General features: G+C 42.1%; 1 protein-coding gene across 1 annotated transcript in view; it reads left to right on the top strand.

Annotated features, from left to right (window-relative positions):
- pik3c2b (phosphatidylinositol-4-phosphate 3-kinase, catalytic subunit type 2 beta) overlaps nucleotides 1-19,859 on the top strand; it is a 164,918-nt gene that overhangs the window by 69,995 nt on the left and 75,064 nt on the right. Inside the window, exons 12-14 of the mRNA XM_078546393.1 lie at nucleotides 4,309-4,431; nucleotides 4,955-5,122; nucleotides 11,336-11,447. Coding sequence (XP_078402519.1) covers nucleotides 4,309-4,431; nucleotides 4,955-5,122; nucleotides 11,336-11,447 — 403 coding nt within the window. The remainder of the gene's footprint in view (nucleotides 1-4,308; nucleotides 4,432-4,954; nucleotides 5,123-11,335; nucleotides 11,448-19,859) is intronic.

The raw sequence follows: 19,859 nt of genomic DNA, 5'->3' as shown, positions 1-19,859 counted from the left end.
GGAGAAGAGGAGTGAAAAGAAGCAATCTGGAAAACAAGATAGAAAGTACTGCAGTGAAAAACTATGATGTAGTAGCACTGAATATTAAAAGGGAATTCAAATTCCTTTGTGAAATCCCCTTACTACTTCACCACAGTATATAATTAGCTATAACTTGGCTTCCTGTGGTTCCACAATCACAAGAAGCCTAAATCAGTGAATGCTGTTCTCCTGCTTAGAAGTTGTGCATAAACGATGGATGCTTTTACTGTGTGCAGCAGAAACCTGTGACAACATTCCAATTTAAATATTGAAACATAATCATCAGTTAGGGACACAGTGACAGAGTTCTATTCAGAGACCGAGTTCCAATAGATTGACACAGTCTGGTTACTTTATCTGCCCACCTCTCGGCACTGGGTTTAAATTCAGACTAGGCTGAAACACTTCCTTCTCTTTACTGTTAAAGTTGGCATCTCCAACAGTGCAGTGCTCCCTCTGTACTGCACTGCAGAGTCAGCCTAGATTTTATGTTGAAGCATCTAGAGTGGAGCTTGAATCCACGAGCTTGCGACTTGAGAGAGGGCAAACAATGAACCAGGACAAGAAGGATTGTGACAAAAAGAGAAGAAAGAACCTGCATTTCTATAGAGCCTTTCATGACCTCAGGACACCCTAAAGTGTTTTACAGCCATGAAGTACTTTTGAAGTGTAGCCACTGTTGTAATGTAGGAATTGCGGCAGCCAATTTCCACACAGCAAGATCCCACAGGCAGCAATGTGATACTGACCAGCTGATCTGTTTTAAGTGTTAGTTGAGAGATAAATATTTCAGGGCACCACATAACCTTCTTTGAGAGAGTGCCATGGGATCTGTTATGCCCACCTGAGAGGGCAGATGGGCGCCAGTTTAACGTCTCATCAGAAAGACGGCACCTCCAATTGCACAGCACTCCCTCAGTATAGTGCTGAAGCATCAGCCTGGATTATGTGCTTCAGTCTCTAGCTTGAACTAGTTACACTGACTAGTGAGATTTCAACCCACAGCTCTCTGTACAACACATAACACATAGTGGGAAGGAAAAGTAGTTGATGTAGGCTTTAAATTTGCAGCAAAGTGATGGTGTGCATACTACAAGTAGTCTTGAGGTAGGGAAGGGGAAAAACAGCCAAGCCTCCGCCTCATTATCCAACGATGTTGTGGGAGAGTGCTCCTGTTGTAACATTAAGATTGGATATGATACCATTCATGATCAAGTAGGCGACACCTACGAGACTTACACATTAAATCTGGTAGCTTGGGCACGGTGCTGGTTGGCTGCAGGCAACTGAAAAATCAGCATCTTAGAGAGAGGAAGGAAGAATTTATAATGAGATAAAGGTGGCTGGTTCAATGGCTAATGCCGTCCACACAATATCCTGGGAATGAAATGCAGAGTGAACAGATGGTGGCCAGTAGGTACTTAGCGACACCATCAAATAAATGTGTTGCTTTTAAGAAAAAAATTGGATCTCACGCGCAAGGTGAAGTGTCCAAAGCAGAAGCCCGTGTGATCTCGAGAGCATCTGTGTAATCACAATTGGCCAGTGAAAGGGTTAATCCTCTGCACTGGCCTGTGGCTGGAGCTGCGACAGGGACAATAGCCTTTCTGCTTTTTCTTTCTCGCCTCTTAACAAATGGCAGACACATGCCTCAGAATGAAGGGTAAAGGTATCAGCCAATGCCTGTTGACCTGCTTTTTGCTTTGGAGTAGCCGAGGGGGTTTGTTTGAATCTTGGGAAACTTCCCACAGTGTCTTTTTTCTCTGTCTTCCCAAGGCCCCGTGTGATAGAAAAGGCTGATAGAAACTATGGTGCCCCTTGGGACCTCTGCCATTGTGTGCCTCTAATGTATGCTGATTGACGATTGGCTCTGATAAATGATGTACCCTGGGAAACTCTGTTTGCCCTTTGGCCTTTGTCCCCAGATGTAATCCGCCCCCTACTTGTCGCCAGGCACCTGTCACATGCTTGGCCTGTGCTGAGAAGCATTTTCTGTACAGGCATCTTCAATGGACAGATGTCCTTCTGCCTCTCGCTGGCTCCCACACTACCCTCGAGGTATAGATTCAAGGGGGGAGGGGCAGAAACTGCTGCACCACTTCTTTGTCAATCAGAAGTGGTTTAACTCTATGAGAACAGAAGTATGGTTTCAGTTTGGCTGCTTTTAAAAAAAAACAGATTGCTTGATTTCTTGAATAATAAGAAATATATGCAATGAGGTGCCCTTATATTTTACCGACTCCCATTTAGAATTAGCGTTCAAAGTTTTGAAGTTAAACCGAGTTTCATGAATCTCTCCAACTTACACTTACTGCAGTGCTAAATGTGTTTGTACGTTTTGGTAATTGCCTAGGAGCTGTCAACTTTTGTTTAATAATGCTCCTGTGTATGTATGCATGTGTGTGTGATATATTTATGTATGTGTGTGATGTAATTGCCGTGGAAAAGCACAGACTATACTTGCGGGAATGAAAACCACTTTTCCAGCCCAGACGTTAAACCACTGCAGGAACTTGGTCTGTTATGCTCCCAAAATTGGCCGACAATTATCTTTGTTCATCCTCCACCTCTGCCCGAATTGGTCCATGCCCATTTCCATGTATTCACTTACACAGTGAGTAATCCAGACCCTGCTGAAAGACAGCAATTCTATACCCGTAAAACGACCCGTACAATGCAAAATAAATAAAGCTGCAATATGGAGTTATACTATGAGTAATCCCGTAGAATTAATTGTTGCTTTGTATATACAACCTATTCCTCAATTCAAAATTGCTTCATTCAAACTATCTGTTAATTCAAGTCAAATGGTGCAAGAACAAGACTGGTGTTCTATTTGATTAAAATTGCTGTTGAATAACATCAAATTCTTCTAAACAAAAAAACACTTTGGATTAGCAGAAATAGAGCTTGTTCACAATGTGCATTACCTTGATTAATAAATAGAAACTGTACAGTTGCAATAAATAATGCTCATCTTGCTAAATAAATAAAGCAACTCTTTTTCTCTCCTGAATATATAGCGACTATGTATAATTGAGCAATTCATGGCCCCAGCACTGTGGAAGGAGCATGGATTCCAGTTAGCACAAGAGATGCAGTGTTTCTAAGCCTTGCAGGGAGCACAAATGTCCTGAATGGAGTGAATAATGGCTAATTAGGCAATGGAAGAGACTGGTTGTGATGTGGTGTACTATCTGGTGTAGAGGTCTAAGTTTGGAACCTAGAACAGGAGTAGGCCATTCAGCCCCACTGACCTTGCTCCACTATTCGATTTGATCATGGCTGATTTGCACCTCAATTCTTTCTTTCCTGCCTTTGCTCCATAATCCTTGATGCTCTTACCTAACAAAAGAAATCTACCTATCTTGGTCATGAAAACTCCAATTGCCCCCCCAGCCTTTTGAGGGAGAGAGTGTTCCCAATTTCTGCAACACTTTGTCTGGAAAAAAAATTAGTGCTTCATTTGTACTGTGTCATCTTTACAGTTATGGTCTTTGGTCTTCACAGTTTTAGTGCACAGTTTTAGTCTAGTTTGAGTAAGGATGTGCTCTCCTTAGAGGGAGTTAATGTAGGTTCACCAGACTGATTCCTGGGGTGTGGGAATTGTCCTGGAAGGAGAGACTTGAGTAGACTAGGTCCTTAGAATTTAAAAGAATGAGAGCTGATCTCATTAAAGCACATAAAATTGTTAAGGGACTTGACAGGGTAGATGCTGTTTATTCGTGGCTGGGCAATCTAGAACCAGGGGTTATATCTCAGAATAAGGGGCATGTCATTCAGGACTGAGATGAGAAATTTCTTCAAAAGGTTGTGTATCTTTAGAATTCTCTACCTCTAGGGCTCTGTTTGCTCAATCACTGAGCACATTCATGATAGGGATTGACAGGATTTTGGATGCTAAGGATATTGTGATAGTGCAGGAAGATGACATTGATGTAGCAGTTCAACCATGATCTTAATGAATGAGGAGCAGGCTTGAAGGGTCAAATGGCTTACTTCTCCTATTTCTTATATTTTTATTATGTTTCAAACTAAGAGGGGTACAAAGCAGAGGTGACTGAATCAAGCGAATTTCTCATATTCAAATGCACCTTGAGAGCATCTTCCGCTATTTGACTAGGTCGGGGTGCAGGCTACTCAGAAAGAAGATAAGTAAGGTGGTTGATCAAAAATCTTATACATAAGAGCTCAGTGAAACTTGGAGCTGAATGGAGATCGAGGGTGATATTGTCAATGGGACTTAAAATAAACTTTTTTTTTCCCTCCTTCTTTTGGCTCCATCAGTTATGAAGATTTTTATTTGTCGTGTGGTCTCAGTCATGGTGGGAAGGAGCTGTGCGGTCAACTGCAGACCAAGAAAGCTCACGTCTACAAGTACCTCTTCCATCTCCTTATATGGGACCAGAAGTGAGTAAATGAGGCTTTGTTCTCCTACGTATAAAAGTATATTTACAAAAACTAAATCAATCTATGGAGCATAAATACCTGCATGAAGCAGTTGGACTGAATGGCTGTACATTCTATGAACCTGTCCAATTCAGACTTTTAGCTTTATTATTTCTATCTCCTTCCCTGAATTGTTTTGTAGTGCACACCATGGACATTAAAATCTCTCCCAATACCTCATCCAAAGCGACTGCCCTTCATGTGTGACTTGTGAAAAATCTGGTAATGTTCACTCTGGAGCCTACTGCCATCTGTGTAGCAGGAGTCAGTGGCATTAACACCAGTATAAAGCATTTTGCAGTTGCTCTGCTATTCACCTTCCACACCCATCCCATACAGTTATTCCACTCTTAGCCATTCCCCCAGCCTGGCTACCCTACTCAGCCCTCCTCCCGTCCACCCTGTTACTGGCCAAGCAAGCCAGAAGTGTTGAAAATGATTACTTGAGCTTTCTTTTCATTTTGTGTTCCTCTGTCTCTTCCAGCATCTGTTTTCCCATTAATATTAATCAGCTGCCTCGAGAGACCCTCTTGACACTGACACTGTATGCGTTTCCTGTCCCTGCTCCTGGGAGCTCATCTGAAGGCAGCAAACAGCGGCGCACGGCGGAAGCAATGGGATGGGTGACCATGCCCCTCTTCAACTTCAGGCAGTAAGTTCTTGATGTTAAATAAACCAGGGTTGTACTTAAAGGTCTCCGTGCAGGTCAGTAGAAAGGGGGGTGGGGGCGGGCGAATAAACGAGCTGCAATTTAACGTCAGGTTCAGCGCTCATAGATGAATTTTTAAAAATTCATTTATGGGGTGTAGGTGTCGCTGACTCTGCCAGCATTTATTGCCCATCCCTAAATGCCCTTGAGAAGATGGTGGTGAGCTGTTATGAACAGCAGTCCATGTGGTGTAGGTACACCCACAGTGTTGTGCTGGAGAGAGTTGCAGGATTTTGAGCACGACTGCATTCTTCTATGGGTGTAATCTATATTTTCACTGACATTATTCAACATATTGCTTTATGTATTTACAAAACAGCTACTTGCTAATAACCTGCTACAGTGCTGATACATGGCATTTTTGACTGACTCACCAAGCCTACAACATTGCTGGAGTGATCCTGACACTTGCCACGTGCTTGTGCGACAGACCTCGGAACATTTCTGGCCTATGATCAACCCTGCAGAGTTACTTGTCAATGGTGGAGCTTATAAACTGTTCTGGAAGGATCACAGATCATTTATGTTGGGCATAACTTGTAAGGCTGCAGGCGTGTCTTTGGCTGCACTATATAAGACACAGCATAAAAGATCTGTCATCTCTCTTGATATGTCAAGGGACTGAGAGGCAAACTATGTACATTAAATTGAGCAGCTTCCCAACCCTTAGGGTGTATTGACTGGTCACCCACGTGACTGAGTGACCCCAAGGGAGTGCAAGCTATTCACGTATGACTGATTGTCCAGATGTACCTAGTACTAAGCAGAAGTAGCATAGAAACACTGTTGGATATTTTTACTTCTCAAATTTAATTCTTTTCATCTTATGTATCTAATGGCGTTGCTTTTGTAATCTACAAGGACAGTATTTAATGCTTGTGTTCCTCACAGTAGCTTATGATCAGATACAATAAAGAAAAAGCACCCTGTGTGAAAAGAGCAATCTTGGGGGTACCCTGCAGCTGTTTTTACATGTGCAGGATTGGGAATTACTTTTGGTAATAAAAATGATGAATGGTTCACTATTCAATCAATTGTGACATTGTATATGGGAGTCAGGACCAAGTGTAGCCATCAGGTAAAGCAGGATTAAAGGGTAAATGATAATGGAGCCTGATCGCATAGATGGAAGGCTTTAAATAGGCTCAGGGAACTAGAAAATGCAAAACTGACACAATACAGGACCAACACTAGCCAGAGTTTGTAGCTACACTATGAATAGTTTACATAGGCAATTGCCATTATAAATGTGGAAATAGGAATTTATAATGAGATAAAAATGACAAAAAATTAGGAAGTAAAGTTTTGTGAACAGGAAGAACATGCCAGCATAAGATTTTTAGTCTAGAGAGATTTTCCAACTTTTTTGGCATTTGTATTTTGGTTGTGTATCACTGCTCTGCACCTGGCACAAAACACTGGGCTCAAAAGAACATAAGAACTTAACGTAAGAACTAGGAGTAGGCAATTCAGCCCCCCGAGCCTGCCCAGCCACTCAATACGATCATGGCTGATCTCATTTCAGCCTCAACTCCAATTTCCCGCCCTCTCTCCATAACATTTCAACCCGTTACTAATTAAAAATCTGTCTATCTCCTCCTTAAATTTATTCAGCGTCCCGGCATCCACTGCACTCTGAGGTAGTGAATTCCACAGATTCACAACCCTTTGAGAAAAGTAATTCCTCCTCACCTCTGATTTAAATCTACCACCCCTTAGCCTAAAACCATGGCCTCTCCTTCTAGAATGCCCCACAGGAAACATCTGCTCCACGTCTACTTTGTCTATCCCCTTTAGCATCTTATATACCTCAATTAGATATCCTCTCATCTTTCTAAACTCTAGCGAGTATAGGCCTAAACTCATAAGACAAGCTCCACATCTCTGGAATCAATCTAGTGACCCTCCTCTGAACCGCCTCCAATGCATCTACATCCTTCCTCAAGTAAGGGGACCAAAACTGTGCACAGTACTCCAGATGCGGTCTCACCAATGCCTTATACAGTTGCAACAACACTTCCCTATTTTTATACTTTATTCCTTTAGCAATAAATGCCAAAATTCCATTTGCCTTCCTTATTACCTGCTGTACCTAGATACTAGCTTTCAGCGATTCATGCACGAGGACACCCAGATCCCTCTGCACTGAAGCATTCTGAAGTTTCTCTCCATTTAAATAATAAGTCGCCTTTTTATTCTTCCGACCAAAATGGATAGCCTTACAGTTATCCACATTAAACTCCATCTGCCAAATTTTGGCCCATTCACCTAACCTGTCCATATCCATTTGTAAATTTCTTCATTGCAACTTACTTTCTGACCTATTTTGATGTCATCTGCAAATTTAGCTACAGTACCTACTTTCCCTGAATCCAAGTCATTAATATAGATTGTAAATAGTTGGGGCCCAAGGGCCGAACCCTGTTGCACCCCACTAGTTACAGCTTGCCATCCAGAAAAAGACCCATTTATCCCGACTCTCTGCTTTCTGTTGGTTAGCCAATCCTCTATCCAAGCTAATATATTACTCTTAACTCCGTGTGATCTTATCTTGTGTATTAATCTTTTGTGCGGCACCTTATCAAAGGCCTTCTGGAAGTCCAGATATACTACATCTACAGGATCCCCATTATCCACTTTGCTTGTCACATCTTCAAAAGATGTTTCAACAGTTTCTGTCAATACCAATTTTCTCGCTCCACTTCTTAAAAGTGCTCACTTACACTGGGGTTCTGTTCCATTGGCACTGGCCGTTCTTCAAGTGAGCTTTCTCCATGGGTGAGAATGAGCGAGTGCGCGCAAGACTGTTTGGCCATGGAGGGCATTACAGCTGAGCCAGATCCTATGTTCTCACACTGATTTACTGCTTTTAGCACAGTAAAAGATCCCAGGGGCTTTTTACCTGAAGAATGGTGATCCAAGAATTTTCCAAAAGTACAGTCAGGAAATAAGCCTGGAAGGTGTAACTAACAGAGCATAGAGCTTTAGGAAGCAAGTTCTTGAGAATACTCATTGCTGCCCACACAGATACATCTTGCAGTAAGAATCCGTGATATATAGTCGGGGGCAGGAACCCTGGCAACAGTTTACTCCAGGGGTGCATTAAGACCAATTGTGGTGCTCACATGAGGTTCCTGTTTCTATCTTTGATTTAAAACAATGCAATTTAACATTTTTCTATTAAAGCTGACACAGCTGAGCTTATAATTTAAAAGTTGTTTCCGGTAAACAAGTCATCTACTTTTAGCAACCAGATGTTTCTGACTCTGGTTGCAGTGACCATAGATTAATATCTCATACCAGATACTGCAGAACAGGGTATATTAAACCACCATGGATCATTCCTGGAACGTTCCTTGCTGAACTGGATATTGCACATCCAAACCACACCTCAGTTCACAGTCTGAGGCCAAAATAACAGCTGTGTTGCATAAAGCTGCTGAGAAAGAAATGTAAGCCAAATGGTCGCTAGAGGGTTACACAAATATTGAACAAGACTTTGGTAAAGATATGAGTGAGATAAAGGGGCTCTGCTGTCTTTGAAGGAAGTTAGAGATGTCCAGAATTTCAGTGAATGCAACTTTTTTTTTAAAAAAAATTATATTTGCTTGGCCAGTTTTATTGGTGAGGCAATTTCACTGCAGGTGAAATATTTTCCACCTTTGCACCCAACGTGAAGACAGGTATTGATGACAAAAGATCAGATGTAGAACAAAGTTCAGTACTTTGCATCATCACCGTGCCTCATTCTATTATTGAATGATGTTTCCAATTTGCTTGAAACCTTGGGCAGTTTTCTTTTTCATGGATTGGACCCACAGCTGCTCGTAATACAATACGAGATTAGGTAAATATATTTCACCAGGGATGTTTGCGGCTAGCGAAGAAGGACTTTAACCCTTCTTGTAAAAACTTCACTTCAAAATGCTTACCCCACGTACACTCAGTCCCTGTCCTCAGACTGGCCTTGCCTAAAGGTGCCCTCTTCTGTTGGATTGGAGTCGGTACTCTGCAAGGCTATCAGTTAATCTGCTGTTTATGGAGTAGAGCTGGGTTCTTGATATATTAGTTTGTGACCTTCATAATTTCTTTTTTTACTGATGGGGTGGGGTAGGGGGGTCAGATAAGGGATGTCGGTGGTTTCTATGGCAGTAATAGCTCAGCAACCAGTGGAGTGGTTTTATTTTCCAGAAACATCACTTCTGTGACAACTTGGCTGTGTCTCCCTGCAGCTAAACTGACTGCAGATAATATTGATTGAGGACTTGGCACAGCAGCCTGTCCTTTCCCATTCCTTTACTGCTCGGTGAAGGGGTCTGGCTATTGTGCATCACGGAGAGATGAGGAAAAAATCCTGGGAATATGAATAACAATCAAAACTTCGCAACATACCAGCCCATATATGAAAGAGAAAAGATGGGCTGATGTTTCCATTGGCACCCCTTCACTGAGTGCAAGCTTCAATTTGAAAGATGAACCTATCATTCCTCTTTCAAATGCTATTTGACTTGTGTGTTTTCACTTCCCTGCTTTATTCTTGCAATTCAATGTATATCAACTCCACTGATAATATTGTTTCCTGTCCTTAAACTACATCATTTAATCAGGGCTGAGAACAGTCAAACTTCCTTCAAGTTAAGTCCTAACTTTGTTTTGGTTCTGGTTCCTATTTAACCCATTCTCCAAATTTTTGTGGTGTAGCATCAGTGTTCTGATCCGCTAAGTATCCACACGGTTACTTGTGCCTTTGAGGCAGCACCCTAATGGAAAGGGCATTAAGGCCATAGAGAAGGTGCAGTATACATTCACCAGGATGTTGCAGAGATGGAGAACTATAGTCGGGATCAGAAATTTTGGACACTGGAACTGTTTACACTGGAGCAGAGAAACCTCTTTTCCTTTTTTAGAAAAGGTATATGAGTGGTATTGTTTCAGTAAATATTTCCGCCAGTTCATCAATTTTAAGATTGTCACAGACAGTGCAAGAATTTTATTAAATGGAGGTTGTTTGAGCTTAGAGGTTGTTTGAGCTTAGAGGGTTTTGCTGCAAAAAGTAACTGAGGCAGAGACCATTGCACCTTTTGTGGTAAAAATTTGAAACCAAGAAAAATACAAGGCTATGGAGAGAGTATAGAACAATGGGGTCAGTTTTGGATTGTACTTGAAACCAGTTGGCATAGACATAATGGGCTGAATGATCTCTTTTTACACAGTACACATAAATGCTTCTGTTTCCTAGAGCCATGTAAGCCTTATTAGAAACCATAAAGATTTTAATAATCAAAAACATATTGGGCTTCTGAAAGGCAAAAGCAATTGAATTTCATTCTTTTTACATTGAATAATTTTAAGGTATTTGTCCCTTTCAATCTCTGCCTCACCACCAACTGCACACCCCCTCCCCCGCTCCGACCCCAATCTACTGAGATGAGGCAGTTTGAAGGATGGAGTGGAGGGTGGGGGGTTGGTCCACAACAAGCTCATCAGGCCCTTTTGGTTTTAGTATGGGGATTTGAGGAAACCGCTTATGGGGAAGAAGGAAGGGACATGGGTAGCACAGTGGGTAGAGGAAAGAAAAATCTAGATTTTTCTGGATAAGAAAGACTTAAATTTGTACAGCATCTTCACAGCTTCAGAACACCCCAAACTCTTTCAGCCGATGATATTTTTTAAATGAAGTATGGTCACTGTTTTATTGCAAGATATACAACAGTCAATTTGCACACAGCAAGCTCCCATAGCCAGCAAGGTGAGAATGGAATATAATATATTTTCGTGATGGTCATATGGGCACCAGGAAGAACTCCCATTTCCTCTTCAAATGGTTCCCTTGGATCCTTTATATTCATCTGAGGGAGCAAACAGGGCCTCAGTTTAAAGTTGCCCACTCCCCCAGTACTGCAATGAGAGTGTCAACCTAGATTTTGTTCCTGGGATGGGACTTGAGCTTCATAGAGGCAAGAGTGCAACCACTAAGCCATGGCTGATGCCAAATGACAGCAGTGACCAAACAATTTTTTTAAAAAGCACTTAATTGGCTGTAAAGTGCATTAGGTGTCTCTGAGGTTGTGAAAGGCCCCTTATAAATGCAATTCTTTATTTTTATTGTACATGGTTTTCACCTTATTAACATTGTTTTCCTTGCTTTGTTCCCAGTGTGCTGTCATGTGGTAGAAAGCTGCTTGGGCTATGGCCATCCTGCCAACGAACCATCCTCACCACATTGACTGCCTGCAATTTCATCCAGCCAGATAGTGTCATCTTACAGGTAGGACAAACACATCAAGCTTGATCAAGAACTAAGCCACAGTGCTTGCAAAGAATTTGTCTGATATATGTCTCAAAATTCCTACTAGTTCCATATTTTAATATGTGCTTTTTCAAGTATATTCAAGTATATGCATTTATTGTTCATGCTTAAATACAAAAGCAAATCAGCATGTTGCTGTGGGACTGGAGTCACATGTAGGCCAGACCAGGTAAGGACAGCAGATTTCCTTCCCTAAAGGACATTAGTCAACCAGATGAGTTTTTACAACAATCAGCAATGGTTTCATGGTCATCATCAGACTTTTAATTCCAGATTTTTATTGAATTCAAATTTCACCATCAGCCATGGTGGGATTCTGGTCCCCAGAGCATTACCCTGGATCTCTAGAACACTAGCCCAGTGACAATACCACTATGCCACAATTCAGACACTTGTGGAGCCCAAGTGGCCTTTTTTCTGTGCTCTATATTCTATGTAAAAGAACAATGCACTGTATAATTTCCTTTGAGTAGCTCAAATAAAGGAAGGGGAGTCAATGCCATAATGAGAAATCCATCAGAGGGAATGAAGAAAGGGGGACTTAAAACAACAACAATATTTACATTTATACAGCACCTTTTGTGTAGAGGCATAAGAGAAGCTGATTCATCGAGCCAAAGTAAGAAAGTTAAGAGGTATGACTAAAAGCTTGGCAGAGATGGTTTTTAAGGATGGTCCTAAAGGTAGAGTAAGAGGTTCAGAGGTAGAGGATTTCAGCGGGTGGGACCTAGATCGTTGAAGGCCTGACAGCCAACAGTGCAACAAAACAAGACAGTTGATGTGCAAGAGGCAGCAGCAAGAGTGAGAGGAATGGAGAGTGCAGGGTGCTGTAGGACTGGAGGAGGCTGCAGAGATAAGGAGAGACATGGCCATGGAGGCATCTAAACACGAGGGTGATGGATGAATGTGACTTAATGCGTAATAGGACATGGCCAACAAGAGTTATGGATGAACTGAAGTTTATGGATGCTGAACAGAACAATGTCATTACGAATAAGGGTGGAGGGCAAGGGAGAGAAGTTTAAAAAAACAGTTGGTAGTATAGAAAATAAGCCTAGGGTTATCATTGCACATGCAATGATTGGACAATAAGAGGCCATTTTGGCAGAGGAGAGTGAGGTGTGGAGGAGATGGATGGCTAAGCCAGACGTGTTCCAGATTTGCTCTCCTTGGATGTCAGAGTGAAAATGGAGGCTGTCACAGAGCATTGGATTAATTGAGTCTTGAAGTAAAGGTTTGGATGAAGGTTTTGGCAGCAGATGGGCTGAGGTAGGAATGGGGATGAGCAATGTTAGAGATGATCTTTGAGACAGAGAGGGTCTGAGATCCGCAAATCAGGAAGATTTGAGATTATAAATAATCTGATTCAGGCTAAAACAGTGGTCAGGGAAGGAGATGGAATTAGTGGCAAGGGTACAGAATTTGTGGCAGGGATTGAAGACAATGGCTTTGGTCATAGTGTTTAGAAGTAGGAAGACTAGGTGATGGAAAAGCAGTCTGACAGCAGAGACAGTGGAGGAGTTGAGAAAAGTGGTGGAGAGGTAGATCAAAATCGGTGGCAAGAAAGGTGGTCCAACAGCAGCATCCTCTCCCGGGCCAACTTGCCCAGCACTGACATGCTAATCACTCAAAACCAATTCTGCTGGGCAGAACATGTCATTTGTATGCCTGACACTAGACTTGTGAAGTAATTGCTCTATTTGGAGCTCAGTCGCGGTGTGAATCTCCAAGGAGGACAGCAGAAATGCTTTAGGGGTATCCTCAAAGTATCCCTGAAGTGGTCAAACGTTCCCAATGACTCATGGGAGACCCTGGCTTGTGAGTAACCAAAATGGAGAAGGCTCATTTGGAAAGGCACCGAGCACATTGAGCGATTTTGTCATGAACGTGCAGTGGCGAAGTCAAGGTATCAGAGGGTGTGTACAAACTTCCAGACAGCCCATCTACCCAACCCTTCAAGCACCACCTGCCCCACATGTGGCAGAGCCTGCAGATCGTGCACTGGACTTATCAGTCATTTCAGAACCCATCGAACTGGCGAGGAAGCAAGATATCCTCGATCCCAATGGATTGGCTAAGATGGAGAAGGAGAGGTAGAGCTGGGTGCAGTGTACGTGTGGAAGTTTACTCCTTGTCTGTGAATAATGCCACCAAGAGACAGACTGAAGATGATGAAGGAGGCAGCAAAGGAGGGATCCTTGCTGGCTTCTCGAGGTGACAGTGCAGAAGAGAGAAAAGAAGCCATTGAAGGAATGCTGTCTGTATGCTCAAACAGCCAGAGTAAAACCCAGCGAGGGCATTGGAGAGGTTTTGAAGGAGGATTGGGAAATTGAGGATACTATCGAGAGGTCAAGGAGGAATAATTCATTGTGCATATTATGTGCCCGAATGGAGTGGAACTCAAAGACTCAACCTTCTGACTGAGCAAAATTTCCACTACTGAACCATGCTGGCATTTAACAGTTTATAGTCTCAACTGAACGTATCTCCAATTAGGCAGTACTTCTTGATACTGCAAGTGAGACTGGTGGGACGGAAGCTGTACTCGGTAGGATTGTTTTAAATTGCATGCTATAGCTGAGTGAGGAAGAATTCCCGCTTGCTGTTTATCATTTTATCTCCACTATTATTAGAGCATTATTATTTCCATTTTATGCTGTGTATTCTGGTTAGAATTACATTGCTGTCCCTGGCTAATGCTCTTCCGCTGTGCTTGTAAAACCTTTATGGCAAAATTCTGGCACCCAAAAAAAGTACTTTTTTATTTATGAGCATAATTCTTTGGAAAATTAACAGTGTATTGCACAGCTAGAGAACACACGCCACACAAAAAGGGTTTGTGTCCCACGCCCAGTGCGCAGGGAGAGAATCATTGTATTCTTCCAATACCCCCAAAACTAGTGAAAACATTTGGTTGAAAAGATCTTCTGTTGTGAAGTAGAACAAAGTATATGATTTTGTAAATTTGTCATAAAAACGCTGAGAATTTCTGGTGGGAGCAAGGCCTTATTAAAGACTTTTTGGCTTCTGGCTGAAGATATTGAAACCCTGTGGCATTATTCCAAACAACTGTTTTCTGTTTAGAATAAGTGTCAGATTCCTGTATGGGGCAGAAGTGTTAACCACATAACGGTTGTCCAATTTCTTATTTTAACAAAGGATTGATTGATTTCTTGCTGCATTGCACTTTAAAAAATCAAGATCGAGCATAGTCCTCTGATGAAATAGGGTTAGAGGCCATAGAATGGAGAGAGAGTTCAGTCCTCCCTTCGTAGCCTTGTTTCTTTATACTAGTTCAGATTTAATGATGTTTATCATTAACTAGCAAATCTTGCAGTGGCTTGGGGAAGCAGAGTAGAGTTGGTTGGAGCCTGCAATGTTAAGTTTAGAGCTGGGAGATACAGAACAGGCCATAAAGCACCACTACTGGTTGGAGGGTGTAATTACAGCATGACAGGTTTGCACAGACTTCTCATTGGAAATACTGACATAGGAGTTGTAATGGAAAATGTTAACATAAAAGTGTGACAAAAAAACACAATGACCGGAATTAAGGTTTTGCAGATCAGAAGTGCACACCAAAATAACATCTTCAATATATTAATAAGTTGATTATTTCCACCTGTCCCCCAGCCCATACTCCATTGCTGGTCCAATAAAGTAGGTAACTGACCTCACATCCTTCCCAGGAATACTTTGGAGCTGACTGCAAATGTTTCCACCAGACAAGTCTGAGGGAACTTCCCTCCTTTTTATCTTTACCATAGCAAAGTGCTTTGTTCACCGCTTCACTCTGCCTCCGGGGCTCAAATGAGTGCCATTAATGTTTTAGTTGCTGCATGCATGAACTAAATACCTTCTCATTGTAACATAAAACAATTGCAAGTTGAAGCTGTTTAACAGTAGGTCATTTTTTTGCACTTTTAAATGAATTGCAATTTTGATAGAACTGTCGCCTAGTAGCCACAGCTCTGGAAATATCATAGAATAGTAGGAGCACAGAAGGGGGCCATTCAGCCCATCAGGCTTCTACCAGCTCTCTGCAACAACAATTCACCTAGTAACACTCCCGTGCCTTTCCCCCGTAGTCCTGCATGGTTTTCCTTTTCAGATAATGATCCAATGCCCTTTGGAATGCCATGATTGAACCTGCCTCCACCCCAGTCTGGGGCAGTGCATTCCAGATTCTAACCACTTGCTGTGTGTAAACAAAAAAATTTTCCTCATGTCGCCATTTCCTCTTTTGCCAATTACCTTCAGCCTGCGTCCTCTCGTTATCGATCCTTCTACCAATGGGAACAGTTTCTCCCTATCTAATCTGCCCAGACTCTTCATGATTTTGAATACCTCTATCAAACGTCCAAAATGGGGCGTGACCTAATATTTTTGAGTGTTGGATTATGATGGTATAATCCACATCACTTCATACTTTCAGTCTGTTCCAGATGAACCCAGTTTGCTCAAAACCTTGGGCTTTGAAGGTCCCAAACCTGGGTTTGGCAAGTGGGCACAGTTCTTCCTCTCCCAGCTGGAGAGTCTCGCCTTGGAGTTTTTCTTTGTTCTCTTTCTTAATCCTGTCCATTGCTTTATCTCTATGCCTCTGGCCTTAAACTGCACGCACATAATGATCAGATGATTGTTCTCAAATATTTGAAATTGTGCTCTGTTGATTTGAGGATGGATAGGGCAAGGTAACGTATTGATTTAAATATTTAATTGTTCATACGGGATAGGTTTTATTGGTTTGACTGAAGCTTTGTGCCTGTTCATGTATTTGACTCCTTCATTAACAAGCAGGAACTTGTATTTATGTGACACCTTTCATGATCCCTGGATTTTGCAGCGCATTTGCAGCCATTGAAGTGCTTTTGAAACATAGTCACTTGAAGTGTAGCAAAATGCATTAACCAATTTACACAACGGAGTGAGGTAATCTGATTTAGCAGCTTTAATTGAAAAGTGGAGAACTCCCAAGATCATCTTGGAATAATGCCATGGGAACTCGTATATTCACCTGAGAGGCAGACAGGCTAAAAAATCCCCAGGGCCAGATAATCTGCATCTCAGAGTACTAAAGGAAGTGGCCCTGCAAATATTGGATGCATTGGTGGTCATCTTCCAAAATTCTATAGACTCTGGAGCAGTTCCTACAGATTGGAGGGTGGCAAATGTAACCCCACTATTTAAAAAAGGAGGGAGAGAAAAAACAGAGAATTACAGACCAGTTAGCCTAACATCAGTAGTGGGGAAAATGCTAGAGTCTATTATAAAAGACGTGGTAACAGAACACTTGGATAGCATTAATGGAATTAGACAAAGTCAGCATGGGTTTATCAAGGGGAAATCGTGCTTAACTAAACTATTGGAGTTTTTGAGGATGTAACTAGTAGAATAGATAAGGGAGAACCAGTGGATGTGGTGTATTAGATTTCAAGAAGGCTTTTGATAAGGTCTCACATAAGAGGCTAGTGGGCAAAATTAAAGCACATGGGATCGGGGATAACATACTGGCATGGACTGAGAATTGGTTGACAGACCAGAAACAGAGAGTGTGAATAAATGGGCGATTTTCCGGGTGGCAGGTGGTGATTAGTGGTGTACCACAGGGTTCAGTGCTTGGGCCCCAGCTATTCACGATGTATATAAATAACTTGGATGAGGGAACCAAATGCAATATTTCTAAGTTTGCTGATGAAGCAAAACTGGGTGGGGTTGTGAGGAGGATGCAAGGAGGTTTCAGGGCGATTTAGACAAGTGCTTGTGGGCAAACACATGTCAGATGCAGTATAATGTGGATAAATGTGAAGTTATACACTGGTGTGAAAAACAGAAAGGCAGAGTATTATTTAAATGGTGATACATTGGGAAATGTGGATGTACAAAGGAATCTGGGTGTCCTTGAACACCAGTCAATGAAAGTAAACAGGCAGGTGCAGCAAGCAATTAGGAAGGCAAATGGTATGTTGGCCTTCATTGCAAGAGGATTTGAGTTCAGAAATAGGGATGCCTTACTGCAGTTATACAAGACCTCGGTGAGACCACACCTGGAGTACTGCGTGCAGTTTTGGTCTCCCTACCTAAGAAAGGATATACTTGCCATAGAGGAAGCATAGCAAAGGTTCACTAGGCTGATACCGGGATGGCAGGACTGTTGTATGAGGAGAGATTGGTTCGACTGGGCCTGTATTCACTAGAGTTTAGAAGAACGAGAGGGGATTCTATTGAAATGTATATAATTCTAACAGGGCTAGACAGACTAGATGGGGGAGGATGTTTCCCCTGGTTGTGGAGTCTAGAACCAGGGGCCACAGTCTTAGGATACAGGGCAGGCCATTTAGGACTGAGATGAAGAAATATTTTTTCACTAAGAGGGCGGTCAACCTGTGGAATTCTCTACCACAAAAGGCTGTGGAGGCCGGGTCACTAAGTATATTCAGGAAAGAAATTGATAATTTTTTGGAAAATAGGGGCATCAACGGGTATGGAGAGAAAGTGGGAATATGGCGTTGAGATAGAGAATCAGCCATGATCATATTGAATGGCGGAGCAGGCTTGAAGGGCCGAATGGCCTACTCCTGCTCCTAGTTTCTATGACAATCGACAATGAGACTGTTTGTTTAATTCCAGGTTTTTATTGGTAGAATTCAAATTCCACCAACTGCTATGGTGAGATTAGAACCGAGCTCCCCAGAGCATTACCCTCGGTGACTAGTCCAGTGACAATTCCACCACACCACCACCTTCTTCAGTAGTCACAGTTGTATTGTCACGTCATAATGGTTAAATAATCTTTTTTTTACTGATACTGGTTGAAAGAGAAATATTGGCCAGGATACCAGGGACAAATCCTTGCTCTCCTTTGACATCGTGCCTTGGGATCTTTATGCCCACCTGAGAGGGGAATTGGGGCCTCGATTTAACATCTCATCTGAAAGAAGGCATCTTGGACTGTGCAGCACCTCCTCCATACTGAACTGGAATATCAGTTTGATATTTTTGCTCAAGTCCTGAAGTGGGATTTGAACTCTCAACCTTTGTAAATGTTAAAAGCTGAAAAATAAACTGCAGCAGATCATCTGTTAGCACCATTGCCATTTCATTTTCCAATCAGTGTCACTAAAACAGATTATCTGGTTATTATAACATTGCTATAATAAAAGCAAAAAACTGCGGATGCTGGAAATCCAAAACAAAAACAAAAATACCTGGAAAAACTCAGCAGGTCTGGCAGCATCTGTGGAGAGGAACACAGTTAACTTTTCGAGTCCACATGATTCTTCAACAGAACTAAGGACAAATAGAAAAGGGGTGAAATATAAACTGGTTTAAAGGTGGGTGGGGGGGGCGGGTGGCGGGTGGGGTGACAAGTAGAGCTGGATAGAGGGCCAGTGATAGGTGGAGATTGCCAAAAGATGTCATAGACAGAAGGACAAAGAGGTGTTGAAAGTGGTGATATTATCTAAAGGAATGTGCTAATTAAGGGTAGAAAGCAGGACGAGCAAGGTACAGATAGCCCTAGTGGGGGTGGGGTGGGGTGAAGGAATCGAAAAAGACTAAAAGGTAGAGATAAAACAATGGATGGAAATACATTTAAAAATAATGGAAATAGGTGGGAAAAGAAAAATCTAAATAAATTATTGGATAAAACAAAAAGGAGGGGGAAAAATCGGAAAGGGGACTTGAAATGTTAACTGTGCTCCTCTCCACAGATGCTGCCAGACCTGCTGAGTTTTTCCAGGTATTTTTGTTTTTGTTTTGTTATTATAACATTGCTGTTTGGGGGAACTTTGCTGTGTACAAATTGGCTGCTTTGTTTCCTGCATCATCTCACTTCAAAAGCACTTCATTGGTTGTGAAGTGCTTTGGGATGTCTTCGGGCCATGAATGATATGTAAGTGTAAGTTCTTTCTTGTCTTTATTTAAACTGAACTTGGGGCTCGAATATGTTGGACATTAAGTGAAATCAGAGGGTGAGCGGATCCTGCGTGTGCTCAGCTTCTGCCTGTCGGTTTTTAAGCAACGTTTAGCTGGGTTCTGGCCAGGCCCCTCTCATGATCTTTACTCTGGGGTGTGATGTGTGCCAACCTGTGAAGGGGAACAAAAAGTAGAAAAGCATTAGGGAGATGGGGGTGGCAGCTAAATCTTTTCAAGCTCTTCATTATTGGAGCACAATCCATCTTAAGCTCCAAAGAATAACAAAAGCTTTGGTTGGATTTGTTGAGAAAACATTTGAGATCTGAAGTAGAAGGTTCCCATATGGGTCTGATAAAACAGACTGCTTACAGTGAGGATTCCGTGTTGCTTCGACTGACTTTCCCTGCCTTGTGTGCTGATGTGGCAGTCAGTTAGTGAGGAGGATCAGCTATGATT

The sequence above is a fragment of the Cetorhinus maximus genome, chromosome 8 (genome assembly GCF_964194155.1).
Source record: "Cetorhinus maximus chromosome 8, sCetMax3.hap1.1, whole genome shotgun sequence".
NCBI lineage: Eukaryota > Metazoa > Chordata > Chondrichthyes > Lamniformes > Cetorhinidae > Cetorhinus > Cetorhinus maximus.
This window is presented reverse-complemented; position numbering and strand designations above follow the sequence as displayed.